This window comes from Chrysemys picta, chromosome 20, assembly GCF_011386835.1.
Source record: "Chrysemys picta bellii isolate R12L10 chromosome 20, ASM1138683v2, whole genome shotgun sequence".
NCBI classification, from domain to species: domain Eukaryota; kingdom Metazoa; phylum Chordata; order Testudines; family Emydidae; genus Chrysemys; species Chrysemys picta.
Genome location: NC_088810.1, coordinates 22885368 through 22903888, shown reverse-complemented (window position 1 = coordinate 22903888; position 18521 = coordinate 22885368). Strand labels below are relative to the sequence as shown.

At 43.3% G+C, this 18521-nt stretch overlaps 3 protein-coding genes across 3 annotated transcripts; 1 reads left to right on the top strand and 2 right to left on the bottom strand.

Moving 5' to 3' along the window:
* Positions 1-1434: 1434 nt before the first annotated feature.
* LOC135976699 (claw keratin-like) lies at positions 1435-4808 on the bottom strand. Its single transcript, XM_065573828.1, has 2 exons — positions 4767-4808; positions 1435-2393 (listed from the first exon to the last, which is right to left on the bottom strand). The coding sequence occupies exon 2, from the start codon at positions 2371-2373 to the stop codon at positions 1915-1917; it is 459 nt and encodes a 152-aa protein (XP_065429900.1). The 5' UTR covers positions 2374-2393; positions 4767-4808; the 3' UTR covers positions 1435-1914.
* Positions 4809-8838: 4030 nt separating this feature from the next.
* LOC112060081 (claw keratin-like) lies at positions 8839-11118 on the top strand. The gene is made up of 2 exons (XM_024108595.2): positions 8839-8925; positions 10179-11118. Exon 2 carries the CDS (start codon positions 10199-10201, stop codon positions 10655-10657), a length of 459 nt encoding a protein of 152 aa, XP_023964363.1. The 5' UTR covers positions 8839-8925; positions 10179-10198; the 3' UTR covers positions 10658-11118.
* A 4273-nt stretch (positions 11119-15391) lies between these two features.
* LOC135976744 (claw keratin-like) lies at positions 15392-18174 on the bottom strand. The gene is made up of 2 exons (XM_065574038.1): positions 18109-18174; positions 15392-16368 (listed from the first exon to the last, which is right to left on the bottom strand). The coding sequence occupies exon 2, from the start codon at positions 16346-16348 to the stop codon at positions 15878-15880; it is 471 nt and encodes a 156-aa protein (XP_065430110.1). The 5' UTR covers positions 16349-16368; positions 18109-18174; the 3' UTR covers positions 15392-15877.
* Between the last annotated feature and the right edge of the window lie 347 nt (positions 18175-18521).

Genomic DNA, 18521 nt, shown 5'->3' with positions numbered 1-18521 from the left:
GATTTGTTTACCTCATCTTATATAATCCTAGACCACCAGGGGGCCTTACATAAGGCCATGATCATCTTATATAATCCTAGACCACCAGGGGGCCTTACATAAGGCCATGATCATCTTATATAATCCTAGACCACCAGGGTACTTACATAAGGCCATGATTTGTTTACCTGGCAAGTGTCCCATCGTGACCCTTACCTCCTCATGGAACTTTTCATTAGGTTGGTGTAGGGATGATACATCCCCACATTCCTGTGTTAAGATTTAAAGATGTTGTCAAACTGGACAGAGTCCAGAGGAGAGTTACAAAAAATGATGACAGCTGTAGAAAACCAGAGCTGTAAGGAAAGATTAAAGAAAACTGAGCATGTTTAGTCTTGAAATGCCAAAAAGTGGAAGGGGGAACCTGATGACAGTGTTCATGTGTGTTCTGGGCCAGGCGTGGCCAACCTGCGGCTCCGGAGACACATGGGGCTCTTCAGAAGTTAATATGCGGCTCCTTGTCTATGCACCGACTCCGGGGCTGGCGCTACAGGCGTCAACTTTCCAATGTGTCAGGGGGTGCTCACTGCTCAACCCCTGGCTCTGCCACAGGCCCTGCCCCCACTCCACCCCTTCCCGCCCCCTCCCCTGAGCATGCAGTGCCCTCGCCCCTCCCCCAGAGCCTCCTGCATGCCACGAAACAGCTGATCGGGAGGTGCAGGGAAGGAGAGGGAGGCACTGATTGGCGTAGCTGCCGGTGGGTGGGAGGTGCTGGGAGCAGGCGGGGGGGGGACCTGATCGGGGGATCCTGACATACTATTGTGGATCTTTGGCAATATACATATGCAAATTCTGGCTTCTTCTCAGGCTCAGGTTGTCCACCCCTGTTCTGGGCTGTTACAGAGAGGATGGTGATCAATTCTTCCCAATGTCCACTGAAGGTAGGATAAGGAATAATTGGCTTAATCTGTATCATGGGAGATTTGGGTTATATACAAGCATAAACTTTCAAACTATCATGATAGTTAAGTTTAGGCTTTCAAGGGAAGTTGTGGAATCCCCGTCACTGGAGGATTTTAAGAACAGGATAGACAAACAACTGTCAGGGATGGTCTAGATGTACTTGGTTCTCCCTCGGGGCAGGGGACTAGACTAGATGACCTCTTGAGGTCCCTTCCACCCCTATATTTCAAGGATTCTATGATTCTGTATAATATTTAGAGCAGGGGAATATATTCTAATTGAAAATTATGTGTTCAATTCATTTCTATCTGAGACGTGTAACAAGGGAGTAATTCCCCCCACGTCACATACCTGATTCTCTTCCTACTTATGGGTTTGAGAGGGGTTGATTAGTGCATGGTGCTGGTACTGACCATCGGCACAGGGCAGAATTTCACCCAGAGTGCTTTGGAAGAAAGAATGGAGGAGAAAGGAAAACCAGAAGGCCGATAATATGATGCAGTATGATTTTTAATGGGACTGAGCAGCAGAGTTTACACGGACAGAATGATTTAATGCAGAGTAACAGAGAATGCATTTGCAGGGTTACAATCAGAGCTCCAACCAGTCACCAGCTCCAAAGTGGTGCATTTCACACATGTTCTGCTCTCTTCCTTGCAGCTAAAGAGCTTGGAAATCATGTCACATCTTCCACCAATTTTAGTAACTTGTAGACGGCTCAGCATCAGAAAGGACAAAGCACAGTAGGAGCATAAGATTAAGTTACAAAACCAGACAGACCATCAAGTTTAAGGAATGTGTGACATAAGCAAGGCACAGATAGGCGTGATTTATGCAAGTGACGAACACCTACAATGCCCCCTGATTTTGAGTGGAGATACAGATGCTCATTTTCCATTGCCTGTGTGGAGAATCTCTGCCTTGTCTTTCATTTCATGCTTGTTTCTTGTACCGTAGATCTTTCTTCTGGGTTTACCATGGACAACATTCCCAGCGGTTAGCATAGCAGTTCCTACCATATCTCCCCCCATACCCGTATGAGCCCCTGTATCCACCCCCGATTCCACCCCCGAATCCACCCCCAAATCCACCCCCAAATCCACCCCTGAATCCACCGAAGGATCCACCCCCATATCCACCACTGTATCCACCACCATACCCACCCCCAAGACCACCACCTATACGACCTCCAAGGCCACCCCCAAGTCTATAGGGAAAATTTGGTAAGGAGGTTCCCACGAAGCTGTCTTGAGGGCAAGTAGCAAGAGTTGGACCCGGGAATCTCACGACAACTGGGGGTGCAAAGACCACTGCGTTTGAGTCGCCGCAGGTTGTGACACAAGGCTCATTGCAGACATAAGCACATGGATCTGGGCAAATGTCAGGATAATATGGGCCGGGTTGGCAACACAGATCTTTCACGGGAGACATCTTTGGTGATTGTCGTAAACCTGAAACACACAGTAGGGAGCAGAGTGAACATAACACACAATTGGCAGTGGCATACGAGACTCACAGCTCATGTTATGTAGTAATAGATGCTAGGTCATTCCATTTCTTACTGGATCCTTACCTGCTCCTATTTCTTCCTTCTAGTCCTGTTCACCCATTTACCCTTAGTCTTCTTCCTCACCAGTCCCTGGGAACCCTTCTTACATCCTGGCTTCCTCCTTCCCATTCCAAGCAACTTCCCTATTTCTTTGGGTCCCATGCAACCTGGGTCCCCAGGAAATGTTCTCCATCTGATAAGCCTTGATTGTCCACTTCTCCTTGAGATCAGCGCTGCTTGGAGCTTGCAGCAACCCCACCCCATGGTTTCATCTGTCTAGTTCTCCTCATCTCTGTTTCGGGAGGCCACTCCCATCCAGCCCCTAACCCTTCTTTCTAAATATTCTGACTCCAATCAAAAGCTTTCCTAGTCCATTCATAGTAATTTACCTTTTCACTGATTCATGCAACCATTAAGCTGTGCAAAACCCCCATGAAAGGAGTGGTTGTTATCCCTGCGGCAGGTTATTAGATGCTCAGTGGAAGTGACCTGCTCGCCAATGCCAGGTGCATCAATGGATGAGGTGGGAGTAGAACTCCGCTCCTCCTGATTGATATTACTGATAGAATTGATCATGTATTTCCTACTGGCTACCACTGAGAATGGCACCTCTTTGTACTGTGCCCTGCACAGGCAGAGAGTAAGAGAGATCAAGGTGGTTAAGGCACCCAGCTGGGAGGTAGGAGACACAGTTTTAAATCCCTGCTGTAAATGAGGCAGCGTGGGTCTCCCACATTCCAGTAGGGTGCCCTAACCACTTGGATTGGGATAGACACATCCATGCCAGCCAGCCAGTCACCTCCCTATTTTCCTGGTACTTGCCCTCAGATGTCTTCTCTGTGATCCCCAAACTGGTAGATATGCTATAAGAAGACTAAGTGGATCTGCACCGCCAGATAAAATAGGGAAGTGAATGCCTAGCCTGAGACTAGGGGCTGTGAGCAGATTGGAAGTATCAGGGTGTTGGAGGTTTTGCATGTACCAACCGGCACAAAGGCAGGTGCCTTGGGACTGTAGGTGCCTACAGGGCGAGAGGTTTTGAGGATTTCATTGTCACCTAATTGCTGGATTTCACTGACTAAACAGGAATTTAGATGCCTAAATCTCTTTGTGGATTTGGTTTCAGGAGATTAAAGGCTCAGTTTCCAATGCAGCTGAGCCCTTTTGAGAATCTGGTCCCATCGGCTTTGCCCAAGGAAATCTGTGGCAGAGAAGAGGACCTGAAGCAGATTTTCTGCAGCCCTACCTGTGCCTTGTCCACAAGACCTTCATTTCCCAACTACTCAGGAGGGAGGGGTAAATAAACACCTGCGTCTTACTACTAAACCAACAAGATAGAATATTTCCATCCTGGATGCCTGCAGTTTTCAAACCATTTAAATAATAATGGTACAGCTTAGTTCAGAGAAACAGTTAATAATGCAACTTCTTAAACCAGTTCAGCCAAGGGACTAGATCTCTCAACTAGTCTAAATCATCATACTTACCGATAATACAAATGTGCTACTTTTAGTCATACCAGCTAAATATCTGGATCTAAGACTGCAAATTAGGCCAATCAGTCATTAAGTATTGATGTATTGGGTCAGATCAGTGGCCCATCTCATCCAGTATCCTGTCTCTAACAGTGCGCAGCATCACATGCTTCAGATTAATGTATAAGAAGCCTGAAGTTGTGCATTATGGAGTCAACTGCCTATAACAAGTTACTAACACACCTAAAGCAGAACCTAGCTTTGCTCTGGAGGAGAACTCATTATATATATATATATATTTTAAAATCTAGGACTCATATATAGCTATTGCTCTATCAATAGTTAGATATGAAAGTTGATCTTCATAATTTTATGGAAACAGCAGGATCAGATCATAAGCCCAAGTAAACCTTTGCAACTGCAATAAAGTCAGCTGAGAATCTCACCATGTGTAATTATAGACAAAGAGTTAGAGAAGCACAATTTAGTCTCAAAATCTATTATCAAAGTAGACTGTGGTTGAGATTTCTCATGAGTCTGATGTCCAAAACTCAATTATAATGATTGGGAATGGGGTGGGGGTCTGCATTCCATATACAGATTTGAAAATCCCAACCTGCTATTTTGAAGAAAGCATCCACCAAAGTCTGAAACTGACGAGCTACAAAAAATCTCACAGAAAACAAGACGCCCCCTGCTCCAGCAGTTCTAATATCACAGCGTACTGGTGAAGGATTAGCTCCATAGTTAAAACTATCACTAAAGCAACAATAGGAGCAATCTGAGTCAAACAGACTTACCCAGTGCACGAAAGGGATGAAATCAGGATAAGTGATTAGAACAACCTGCAGTTCTGAGCACTTTTATATGCTTTCTTAGCCAATGGGATGCACAAGAAACATGCTTCATGCACTGAGACCTTATCATTAACCAAACAAAATGTTTTCTTGCCTGGGGAACTCCTATAATTATTATAATGGTTTTGATCAAGGTTAATGATTAATAGTCAATTTCCAGTCCCACCCCGGCTGACCTGCATGCTGCAACCTGCACTTTCCTTTCATCTTGAATCTTTGTGGGCCAGGTACTTTCCTGCTATCATCCTCCTGACTTCCTGGGTGTCAACAGGACACTAAATCTATTTCAATTTCTATTGTTCTGCTTTGATGAACTTCAGAGTATGAGGGTGTGTGTATCAAGGGTACAATCTGCTGCCATCCACAGGATTCCATATTTGTTCATTAAATATGCAGACCAGTATCTAATTAGTCGTAAGGTGGAGTTTACCCTTGGAACACCTTGGAGGATGGAGAGTTTGTTGGACATGCTTAGAATCCCACCTGTACCTCTTCACTATGTGTTTGAGCCAACATGATTTTAAAATCTTTGGATGTCCTTTCAGTCAGTTCAATGGCTTCTAAACCAGGCCTTCTGGGACACAATACTCTCCTGAAAACAGGGCAGTACAAGTAGGATTGAAATGCTGCATGTTATTTGTGTTCCCTCCTGAGGTTCCATCTCATGCTCTTAGATATTCCAGTCTTAAGGGATGTCCAGTCAAGTAATAAGTGGTTTACAATCAGGGACTCAGCTGTTGATCAGAACGGGACACCCAGGGTCCATCTACTGTAGGCTTGTCCTGAGTTGCCGCAAAAAGTGGAGGTAGATGAAAGGAAAGAGTGCTGCATTATATAAAGGCTTGGGATCTGAGTGCGGCATTTGGCTTCTAAAGCTAACGAATCAGCAATAGATGCTAATGAATTAGAATGAATATATTTTTTTAAATGAGAACCCTCCAATGATGTAATGTGTCATCGCTGAGTTTCCTTGAATGAAGCTATACTAGTTTATATAGGCTCAGAGTTCGTATTTAAAGCCTCCATTTATACACCTATGAATTGAGGAATTTCCATGCTGGATTTGACATTTCTGCATGTCCTTCAATATTCTGTCTCTTGTAGGATAAGGAAAGAGATACATCAGAGTAAGTTTGAAAAACCACAAAAGTGTCGAATATAAAAGAAAATGCCATATTTTCTTCTTCAATATTTCTTCATTACACCCCTATAGTAGAGAATGGATCTTTCTCTCTCTCTCTAATTATACTTGAATACTTATTTATGAAAGTCAAACACTAGGATTAGATGCAAATAGAAGGGTGAGAACCTCAACTGGTATAAATATTTTGCCACACATGAGTAGGCTGAAGAGGTGGGTACACATACATATGTTCAAAAAGTACCAAGTAATGCTGTCTAATATGAAAATATCTTTAGCGTGAGGTTTTAAAAGCTGTTCTAAGGAATACAAATGCCCCTTTCTTGTGTAAAGTTAACCAGAACTAGGGCTCTTCACACATTATGTGGCTTTGAACTTAGCTGCCTTATATTTTTCAGGGCAAAATCCATAAATGCCTGAACCTTACTAAGTAAAAAGACACTTTTATGAGGAAGAATCCCTTAACGATACAAAAAATCTAAAAAAGCTTTTTAGAAACATAGACCCATAGGGCTAGGAGGCACCACAAGGCTCATCTTGTCTAATGCAAAGATGCAGGATTTGTTGTGTCTAAACCATCCAAGACAGATGTCTTTCCAGCCTCTTTTTGAAAACCTCCAGTGAAGGAGTATACACAACCTCCCTGGGCAGCCTGTTCCGTTGTCCTACTGTTCTCACAGTTAGGAAATTTTCCCTGAGATTTAATCTAAATCTGCTCTGCTGTAGTTTGAACACACTGCTTCTTGTCCTGCCCTGTGTGGGAAGATGAAGAACTTTCCTCCATCTTTTTTTTTTTGGCAGCCTTTCAAGTATTTGCAGACACTATCATGTCCTGCCTTAATGTGCAAGCTTCAGTCAGAAAGTAAATTGCCAGTGAAGCAAGATTGCAATAGTTATAAAGTGATTGAATTAAATCAGATTTAGTGGATTAACCAAAGAGAATAAGTCTAGGGAAGTAGTTAGAAGACCACTGAGTTGGGAACACATTTCTATGTTGTTTTAGGCCACCACTAGGATCTGGGACACCTTTGGTGCATAAAGTCCTTGTTAATTATGAAACAAAATATTCTGCACAGGGAACCCCTTCCATTACTGGCAATTGTTGTGATCATTACCACACTCAATGACATACATTATTACACCCTGAAGATTGCTTTCATCTGAAATCATTATGCACCATATTCACACCCAGTATCATTCCATTTATGTCCCGGGTGTCAAAAAGGAAATGCATCTAACTTGTTTTGTTCTGACTCTTGGTGAAATTTCCCATGTCCTTCAGTGTAAAGTGTGAAAAAATGAAAAACAAGAATTTCAAAAATGACTGGTGATTCCCAGTGCCTGCTTGAGATGCCTTCAAGAGGACTGGGCACCAGAGAATAGGAACTGAGCATTTTTGAAAACCGGGGTTCTACAAGATATCTGAGGTTTTGCTCCAAAATTACTAGTCACTTTTGAAAATTTTGGACTTTTGTTTAGCCCCAGACGTCTTGGTGATCTTTAGTAAATTGGAAACCTCCCTCCTCTTTCATCGGTCCATAAGGGAAAACTGGTGTTGATCAATTACTCCATCTGGGGGGCTAATAATTTATTTCTCTATCTGAGAATGTTGCATAGTTCCCTTCCCACAAACACAGTATCTAAACCTTTTCTACGTGAACTTCTCTGAAAGAGATGCTGCTGGGTATTATTGCGTAAAAGATATAGGACCATGAGAACCTTTGAAAATTCCTATGTGCCTGGATATCCATAGAGAATTCAGTAGTAAGGTTTGGAGAGTCTTTTGTTCTTTCTATCTCCCTGGTTATAGAAAGTGCTGCTTAGAGTGTGTAGACGGCAGTTTAAAAATCTTTCTGGCAATGGTGGGGTAGTTTTTCATTCTGTCCTAAATTAGATCATACTCTGGATTAGTCTTATTTACTGTGGAAGCTCATTCCTCAACCATCACCCTCTTCCCATGACTAAGTGCACAGCATTTTCCATCTCTCGTGCTATTTTTCCTGGACTTGGTCAGGTGCATTGTCCTAGGAGAACACCACTGTCTTGTTATATCAAGGATGGAGATTTAGTTCCAAGATTTTAATCCCAATCCTTTAGATAATGCCGCCCTCTTTCCTTTCATCTACTTCCACGTTTTGCAACTCAGGAGAAGCGTACAATAGATCAACAGCTGAGTCCCTGATTGTAAACCACTGATCATTTGACTAGACAGCCCTTAAGACTGGAATATCTAATAGCATGAGACGGAACCTCAGGAGGGAACACAAATAACATGCAGCATTTCAATCCTACTTCTACTGCCCTGTTTTCAGGAGAGTATTGTGTCCCAGAAGGCCTGGTTTGGAAGCCATTGAACTGACTGAAAGGACATCCGTGGATTTCAAAATCATGTTGGCTCAAACACATAGTGAAGAGGTACAGGTGGGATTCTAAGCATGTCCAACAAACTCTCCATCCTCCAAGGTGTTCCAAGGGTAAACTCCACCTTACCACTAATTAGATACTAGTCTGCATATTTAAAGAACAAATATGGAATCCTGTGGATGGCAGCAGATTGTACCCTTGATACACACACCCTCATACTCTGAAGTTAATCAAAGCAGAACAATAGAAATTGAACTAGATTTAGTGTCCTGGTGACACCCAGGAAGTCAGGAGGATGATAGCAGGAAAGTACCTGGCCCACAAAGATTCAAGATGAAAGGAAAGTGCAGGTTGCAGCATGCAGGTCAGCCGGGGTGGGACTGGAAATTGACTATTAATCATTAACCTTGATCAAAACCATTATAATAATTATAGGAGTTCCCCAGGCAAGAAAACATTTTGTTTGGTTAATGATAAGGTCTCAGTGCACGAAGCATGTTTCTTGTGCATCCCATTGGCTAAGAAAGCATATAAAAGTGCTCAGAACTGCAGGTTGTTCTAATCACTTATCCTGATTTCATCCCCTTCGTGCACTGGGTAAGTCTGTTTGACTCAAATTGCTCCTATTTTTGCTGTAGTGATAGTTTTAACTATGGAGCTAATCCTACACCAATACGCTGTGATATTAGAACTGCTGGAGCAGGGGGCGTCTTGTTTTCTGTGAGATTTTTTTGTAGCTCGTCAGTTTCAGACTTTGGTGGATGCTTTCTTCAAAATAGCAGGTTGGGATTTTCAAATCTATATATGGAATGCAGACCCCCACCCCATTCCCAATCGTTATAATTGGGTTATGGACATCAGATTCATGAGAAATCTCAACCACAGTCTACTTTGATAATAGATTTTGAGACTAGATTGTGCTTCTCTAACTCTTTGTCTATAATTACACCCGGTGAGATGCTCAGGTGACTTCATTGCAGTACAAAGGTTTACCTGGACTTATGATCTGATCCTGCTGTTTCCATAAAATTATGAAGATCAACTTTCATATCTAACTATTGATAGAGCAATAGCTATATACGAGTCCCAGATTTTAAAATATATATATATATATAATGAGTTCTCCTCCAGAGCAAAGCTAGCTTCTGCTTTAGGTGTGTTAGTAACTTTACAGTCTTAGATCCAGATATTTAGCTGGTATGACTAAAAGTAGCACATTTGTATTATCGGTAAGTATGATGATTTAGACTAGTTGAGAGATCTAGTCCCTTGGCTGAACTGGTTTAAGAAGGACACTTGCATTAATAACTGTTTCTCTGAACTAAGCAGTACCATTATTATTTAAATGGTTGGCTTAGTAGTAAGAAGCAGGTGTTTATTACCCCCCCCCCCCCCCCCCCGAATTGTTGGGAAATGAAGGTCTTGTGGACAAGGCACAGGTAGGGCCGCAGAAAATCTGCTTCAGGTCCTCTTCTCTGCCACAGATTTCCTGGGGCAAAGCCGATGGGACCAGATTCTCAAAAGCGCTCAGCTGCATTGGAAACTGAGCCTTTAATCTCCTGAAACCAAATCCACAGAGAGATTTAGGCATCTAAATTCCCATTTAGTCAGTGAAATCCAGCAATTAGGTGACAATGAAATCCTCAAAACCTCTCACCCTCTAGGCACCTGCATTCCCAAGGCACCTGCCTTTGTGCCGGTTGGTACATGCAAAACCTATAGGAGCAGATACAGAGCCTGTAAGAAATGGAATGACCTAGCATCTATTACTGCATGACACGAGCTGTGAGTCTCGTATGCCACTGCCAATTGTGTGTTATGTTCACTCTGCTCCCTACTGTGTGTTTCAGGTTTACGACAATCACCAAAGATGTCTCCCGTGAAAGATCTGTGTTACCAACCCCGCCCATATTGTCCTGACATTTGCCCAGAACCATGTGCTTATGTCTGCAATGAGCCTTGTGTCACAACCTGCGGCGACTCAAACGCAGTGGTCTTTGCACCCCCAGTTGTCGTGAGATTCCCAGGTCCAACTCTCGCTACTTGCCCTCAAGACAGCTTCGTGGGAACCTCCTTACCAAATTTTCCCTATAGACTTGGGGGTGGCCTTGGAGGTCGTATAGGTGGTGGTCTTGGGGGTGGGTATGGTGGTGGATACGGTGGTGGATATGGGGTTGGATCCTTCGGTGGATTTGGGGGTGGATCTGGCGGTGGATTCGGGGGTGGATTCGGGGGTGGAATCGGGGGTGGATACAGGGGCTCATACGGGTATGGGGGGAGATATGGTAGGAACTGCTATGCTAACCGCTGGGAATGTTGTCCATGGTAAACCCAGAAGAAAGATCTACGGTACAAGAAACAAGCATGAAATGAAAGACAAGGCAGAGATTCTCCACACAGGCAATGGAAAATGAGCATCTGTATCTCCACTCAAAATCAGGGGGCATTGTAGGTGTTCGTCACTTGCATAAATCACGCCTATCTGTGCCTTGCTTATGTCACACATTCCTTAAACTTGATGGTCTGTCTGGTTTTGTAACTTAATCTTATGCTCCTACTGTGCTTTGTCCTTTCTGATGCTGAGCTGTCTACAAGTTACTAAAATTGGTGGAAGATGTGACATGATTTCCAAGCTCTTTAGCTGCAAGGAAGAGAGCAGAACATGTTGTGTGAAATGCACCACTTTGGAGCTGGTGACCCTGCAAATACATTCTCTGTTACTCTGCATTAATTCATTCTGTCCGTGTAAACTCTGCTGCTCAGTCCCATTAAAAATCATACTGCATCATATTATCGGCCTTCTGGTTTTCCTTTCTCCTCCCTTCTTTCTTCCAAAGCACTCTGGGTGAAATTCTGCCCTGTGCCGATGGTCAGTACCAGCACCATGCACTAATCAACCCCTCTCAAACCCATAAGTAGGAAGAGAATCAGGTATGTGACATGGGGGGAATTACTCCCTTGTTACACGTCTCAGATAGAAATGAATTAAACACATAATTTTCAATTAGAATATATTCCCCTGCTCTAAATATTATACAGAATCATAGAATCCTTGAAATATAGGGGTGGAAGGGACCTCAAGAGGTCATCTAGTCTAGTCCCCTGCCCTGAAGCAGGACCAAGTACGTCTAGACCATCCCTGACAGTTGTTTGTCTATCCTGTTCTTCAAATCCTCCAGTGACGGGGATTCCACAACTTCCCTTGAAAGCCTAAACTTAACTATCATGATAGTTTGAAAGTTTCTGCTTGTATATAACCCAAATCTCCCAGGCTACAGATTAAGTCAATTATTCCTTGTCCTACCTTCAGTGGACATTGGGAAGAATTGATCACCATCCTCTCTGTAACAGCCCAGAACAGGGGTGGCCAACCTGAGCCTTAGAAGGAGCCAGAATTTACATATGTATATTGCCGAAGATCCACAATAGTTTGTCAGCAGCCCTCCATCAGCTCCCCCCACACACACACCTGCTCCCAGCACCTCCCACCCACCGGCAGCTCTGCCAATCAGCGCCTCCCCCTCCCTCTCCGCACCTCCCGATCAGCTGTTTCGTTCCATGCAGGAGGCTCTGGGGGGGAGAGGGAGGAGCGAGGGCACTGCAGGCTCAGGGGAGGGGGCAGGAAGGGGTGAAGTGGGGGCAGGGCCTGTGGCAGAGCCAGGGGTTGAGCAGTGAGCACCCCCCGGCACATTGGAAAGTTGGCGCCTATAGCTCCAGCCCTGGAGTCGGTGCCTGTACAAGGAGCCGCATATTAACTTCTGAAGAGCCACAGGTGTCCCCGGAGCCGCAGGTTGGCCACGCCTGGCCTAGAACATACATGAACACTGTCATCAGGTTCCCCCTCCACTTTTTGGCATTTCATGACTAAACGTGCTCAGTTTTCTTTACCCTTTCCTTACAGCTCTGGTTTTCTCAACTGTCATCATTTTTTGTAGCTCTCCTCTGGACTCTGTCCAGTTTGACAACATCTTTAAATCTTAACACAGGAACTGGCATGATTGACATTGTCTCCACCCAGCTCTGTGAAATGATTTGCCACATTCATTTCAAAGTACCATATGTCCAGGATAGAAGTATTCTTAATCAGCCACATTCTGGCTTTTTATAGTCAGTTTAAATCAGGCCATTATTGTTGGGTTTCATTCTTCTGAGGGTCTAACCAGAACTCTTCTTGGGAACTGCAGGATATGGAGTTAAAAAGAGAATAGCAGATATCACAGTGGAGCCTACAGAACTGAATAACAGGTGGGGAACTTAGAGAGGATGAATGATCCTTTGTTTAAAGCCATGGATTGGGACACTGAGTTCTACTTTACTGCCTCCTCCGATCCTTTCCTGTGGGATCTTGGGCTTGTCACAGTTGAGGCCAGATTTTCAGAAGAGCTCAGCACTCAGTGTACTTAATTGTATTGAAAGCCTTGCCCTTCATCCCCCTCTTCATCATCATCTAGAATGGAATAATAATCCTCCCTCCCACCCTTCTGCTGTCATGTCTAGCTAGTTTGTTAACTCTTCAAGCTGGGGACTGTCTCAGACTCTGGGCTTGTCTAGCGAGCAGCACGGTGGGACCCTGCATGCACTGCTGGTATCCTGGAGATAGCAGAGTTCAAATGATAACTAAGAAGCCTATTAGGCTCTGAGCATCAATCATCATTTTCTTCGGTAAGATGATAATAACTACCTGTTTCATATGGGTGTTGTGAGAATTACTGATCTCAGAAAGCAGTGTAACCATAAGTTGCTATGAAGGAAATTATATATTCATATTAGTAAGACTTTTGACTCAGTCCAACATGAGATTCATATAAGCAAACTGGGAAACATTTCTCTCGACCACATGATTGAGATGAAATTCCTAGAAGGTGGGAGCCTAATTGATTGAAAATCCAGACTCAAACACTAGTCATCAATTGTTTTCATTCTAAGTGGGAGGCCATATCTGGCAGGGAGGTGCAGAAGGTTGTCCTGGATCCTGTATTATGCAATATTTTTTTTAATGATTTCTGTAATTATGTGGAGAATACACATTAAATTTGTGGAAGACACTAAGGTGAGAGGGGTTGCAAGCACTATGGAGGACAGGATTTGAATTGCAAATAACCTTAACAAATGGGAGAATTGATCTGGCATCAACAAGATGAAATTCAGTAGAGACAAGTTCAAAATCCTAAACTTACGTGATATATTGTCCAGCTACAATCAGCTCCGGTGAGGCCTCAGATGGAGAACTGTGTCCAGTTCTGGGCAACAGACTTTTGTAGAAAATATGTGGACTGATTAGAGAGTATGCAGAGCAGAGCAACAAAAATGATGAAAGGTTCAGAAACCAGGAGCTCTGTGAAAGGTTAAAGAAAACTGGGGAAGTTTAGCCTTGAGACACCAAAAACAGCGGGAGACTCTAACAACAGTCTTCATGTGTGTTCAGGGCTTTTCTGGAGAGGATGCTGATTAATGTCCACTAAAAGTGGGACAAGGAGTAATTGGCTTAATCTGCAAAAAGGGAGTTTTACGTTGTATATAAGCATAACCTTTCTAATCTTGATGATAGTTAAGCGCTGATTTTAGACTTTCAAGGAAGGTGTCAAATCACCATCACTGGAGATTTTTAAAAACAGGTTAGATAAACACCTTTCAGTGATGGTCTAGGTATATGTGGTCTTTCTTCAAAGTCCAGCGGAGGGCAACGAAAATGATCAGGGGGCTGGAGCACATGACTTATGAGGAGAGGCTGAGGGAACTGGAGTTATTTAGTCTGCAGAAGAGAAGAGTGGGGGAGGGAGGGGATTTGATAGCAGCCTTCAACTACCTGAAGGGGAGTTCCAAAGAGGATGGAGCTCGGCTGGTCTCAGTGGTGGCAGATGACAGAACAAGGAGTAATGGTTTCAAGTTGAAGTGGGGGAGGTTTAGGTTGGATATTATGAAAAACTATTTCACTAGGAGGAAATAGATCTATTTTACTTACTCATTTTAAAAAAATGCAAGACAATGATTAGCAAAACTGCATGAGTTTCACCTATGAAAGTCTGAGCAATTTAAAGAGACATCCTACTTTACTTTTATTTTGGTGTCTGGTATTCTGTGATGTAATGTAAATGAAAATCCAGGATTATAACTGAAATGCAGGGTATTGGTTGCCAAGTATTTGTAACTTAACTTTCATGTGTTTAGGGAATGCTGAACAATCATTGTGATTTTTTTCCCCTGTGTGGTAGTTAAATAAATTACCAAAATAAGTAAACTGGTGTAATTATATTGCTTTATTTTGACAAACAAAATAAGCACAATTTTGCAGAATTTTTAATTTTTTGGTGCAGAATTCCCCCAGGAGTAGATTTTGTATAATATTTAGAGCAGGGAAATCTATTCTATTAGATTATTAGATTCTATTAGATTAAATAAAGTCATTTATCTATTTCCCTTCCATCTGAGAAGTGTTACAAGGAGGTAATTCCCCCCTGTGCAGAGGACCTGCACAATGCTATTAACCAAGTAATGTACCCGATTCTCTTCTTTCCTATGGGTTTGAGTAGGATTGATTAGTGCATATGTAACCCATGTACCTAATAGGGAGATATCTCTTTAAGAGTCTCATGGCCAGAGGGTAGGAATGAGTTGTGTCTGGGTCATTGTTTCAAGGCAGATTTACCCCTCCACATCCAGAAGCTACTGGATTTTGGGTGTGGTCGTTTTGGGTCTGCTCCACTGGATTCCCTGTTGCTGGGGTCAGACAACATGAGGGTGAGCGGTCAGGGTAGCTGCATAACAAAGGCCCCTGTGCCTTGTGTGAGTCGGGAGAAGCTGAGCCCGGGAGCAGGAAGCCGGCTGGTGTCCCGAACTCTGAAGCGTTTTGCAGCAGGCTCCTGATATTGTTACCCTCTGACAGGGAAGCATCGGCAATGCTAATTATAGCAAGGGGAAACTGGGAGGGAAAAATAATTTCTTCCATGTTAATTGTATACTTTGAATGTTGTTTTGATTTTAGCCAAACTGCTTTGGTTAAATTGTTTCAACTGGTGTTTTGGAAGAAAGAAGGGAGGAGAAAGGAAAACCAAAAGGCCGATAATATGATGCAGTATGATTTTTAATGGGACTGAGCAGTAGTGTTTACACAGACAGAATGAATTAATGCAGAGTAACAGAGAATGCATTTGCAGGGTTACAATCAGAGCTCCAACCAGTCACCAGCTCCAAAGTGGTGCATTTCACACAACGTGTTCTGCTGTCTTCCTTGCACCTGCAGAGCTTGAAAATCATGTCACATTTTCCACCAGTTTTAGTCTCTTGTTGTAGACGGCTTGGCATCAAAAAGGACAAAGCACAATAGCAGGATAAGATTAAATTTCAAAACTAGACAGACCATAGAGCTCAGGTAATATGTAACAAAAGGAAAGCATAGATAAGCCTGATTTATACAAATGACGAACACCTACAACGCCCCCTGATTTTGAGTGGAGATACAGATGCTCATTTTCCATTGCCTATGTGGAGAATCTCTGCCTTGTCTTTCATTTCATGCTTCTTTCTTGTACCGTAGATCTTTCGTCTGGGTTTACCATGGACAACATTCCCAGCGGTTAGCATAGCAGTTCCTACCATATCTCCCCCCATACCCGTATGAGCCCCTGTATCCACCCCCGATTCCACCCCCGAATCCACCCCCAAATCCACCCCCAAATCCAGCCCCAAATCCACCCCCCAATCCACCGCGTGCTCCAACCCCAAATCCACCACCATATCCACTCCAACTACCACCCCCAAGACCAGCACCTGCACGACCTCCAAGACCACCCCAAGGTGTATAGGGAAAATTTGGTAAGGAGGTTCCCACGAAGCTGTCTTGAGGGCAAGTAGCAAGAGTTGGTCCCGGAAATCTAATGACAACCGGGGGTGCATAGACCACTGCGCTCGAGTCGCCACATGATGTGACACAAGGCTCATTGCAGACATAAGCACATGGTTCTGGGCAAATGTCAGGACAATATGGGCGGGGTTGGCAACACAGATCTTTCACTGGAGACATCTTTGGTGATTGTCGTAAACCTGAAACACACAGTAGGGAGCAGAGTGAACATAACACACAATTGGCAGTGGCATACGAGACTCACAGCTCGTGTCATGCAGTAATAGATGCTAGATAATTCCATTTCTTACTGGCTCTGTATCTGCTCCTATTTCTTCCTTCTAGTCCTGTTCACCCATTTACCCTTAGTCTTCTTTTTAACCATCCCCTCTGAACTCTTCTTACATCCTGGCTTCCTACTTTCCCATGCCAAGCAACTTCCCTATTTCTTTGGGTCCCATGCAGGAAATCTTCTCCATCTGCTAAGCCTTGATTGTCCACTTCTCCTTGAGATCAGCGCTGCTTGGAGCTTGCACCAATCCCACCCCATTGTTTCATCTGTCTAGTTCTCCTGATCTCTGTTTCTGGAGGCCACTCCCATCTACCCCCTAACCCTTCTCCTTGAGATCAGCGCTGCTTTGAGGGAATAAATTGACAAGATGGTATTATGTGGCAGCAAAGATTTTCTGTTGTCTGGCTGACAATGAGACTTTGGACCCAGTGTCACCTAATTGCTGGATTTCACTGACTAAATAGGAATTTAGATGCCTAAATCTCTCTGTGGATTTGGTTTCAGGAGATTAAAGGCTCAGTTTCCAATGCAGCTGAGCCCTTTTGAGAATCTGGTCCCATCGGCTTTGCCCAAGGAAATCTGTGGCAGAGAAGAGGACCTGAAGCAGATTTTCTGCGGCCCTACCTGTGCCTTGTCCACAAGACCTTCATTTCCCAACTACTCAGGAGGGAGGGGTAAATAAACACCGAGTCTTATTACTAAACCGACAAAATAGAATAGTTCCATCATGGATGCCTGCAATTTTCAAACCATTTAAATAATAATGGTACAGTGTAGTGCAAAGAAAGAGTTAATAATCCAAAAGTCCTTCTTAAACCAGTTCAGCCTAGGGACTAGATCTTTCAACGGATCTAAATCATCATACTTACCTATGTGCTACTTTTAATCACACCAGCTAAATATCTGGATCTCAAATTGAAAATTATACAAATAAGCAATTAAGTATTGCTGTATTGAGTAAGATCCGTGTATTCTGTCTCTAACTCTATGCAGCATCGCATGCTGCAGATTAATGTACAAGAAGCCTGAAGTTGTTCATTATGGAATCAACTGCCTATAATAAGTTACTAAGACACCTAAAGTAGAGGCTAGCTTTGCCCTGGAGGAGAACACATATATGTATCTTCCATACTCTGGGATTCATCTACAGCTATAGCTCTCTCTGTTAAAAAGAACAGAACAGAAGAATTGCTGTTCGATAGTTAGATATGAATGCTGATCTCCATGGTTTTATGGAAACAGCAGGATCAGATCATCAGTCCAGGTAAACCTTTGTGACTGCGATGAAGTCAACTGAGGATCTGGCAATGTTTCTTTATATGTCAGAGAAGCACAGTCTTGGATCAAAGTAGACTGTGATTGAGGTTTGTAATAATTTTCTAAGTCATTGCTAGGTCCAAAACCCAATGATAATGATTGGGAAGATGGAGTTCTGCATTCCATATATAGCTTTGAACATCCCAACCTGCTATTTTGAAGAAAGCATCCACCAAAGTCTACAACTGATGAGCTACAGAAAATCTCTTTGCAAAGCAAGACGCCCACTATTCCAACAGCTCTAAAATCAGAGTATTGGTGTAGGATTAGGTCCATAGTTAAAACTATCACTAAAGCAGGAATAAGAGCAATTTGAGTCGAGTCAACTTACCCAGTGCACCAAGGGGATGAAGTCAAGAGAAGTGATAGAACAACCTGCAGTTCTGAGCACTTTTATATCCTTTCTTAGCCAATGGGAAGCAAAAGAAACATGCTTAGTGCACTGAGACCTTATCATTAACCAAGCAATGATTGGTTTCTTGCCTGGGGAACTCCTGTAATTATTATAATGGTTTTGATCACGGTTAATGATAAATAGTCAATTCCCGGTACCACATGCTGCAATGTGCGGTATCCTTTCATCTACGAGCTATTTTCCTGGTATCATTCTCCTGACTTCTGGGTGTCAACAGGACACTAAATCTAGTTCAATTTCTATCGTTCTGCTTTGATTAACTTCAGAGTATGAGGGTGACTCAGAGGTATATCAATGGTACAATCTGCTGCCATGCACAGGATTCTATG

Excerpts from the sequence above, each read along its gene's own strand:
- LOC135976699 (XM_065573828.1), bottom strand. The coding sequence starts at position 2,373 with ATGTCTCCCGTGAAAGATCTGTGTTGCCAACCCGGCCCATATTATCCT.
- LOC112060081 (XM_024108595.2), top strand. The coding sequence starts at position 10,199 with ATGTCTCCCGTGAAAGATCTGTGTTACCAACCCCGCCCATATTGTCCT.
- LOC135976744 (XM_065574038.1), bottom strand. The coding sequence starts at position 16,348 with ATGTCTCCAGTGAAAGATCTGTGTTGCCAACCCCGCCCATATTGTCCT.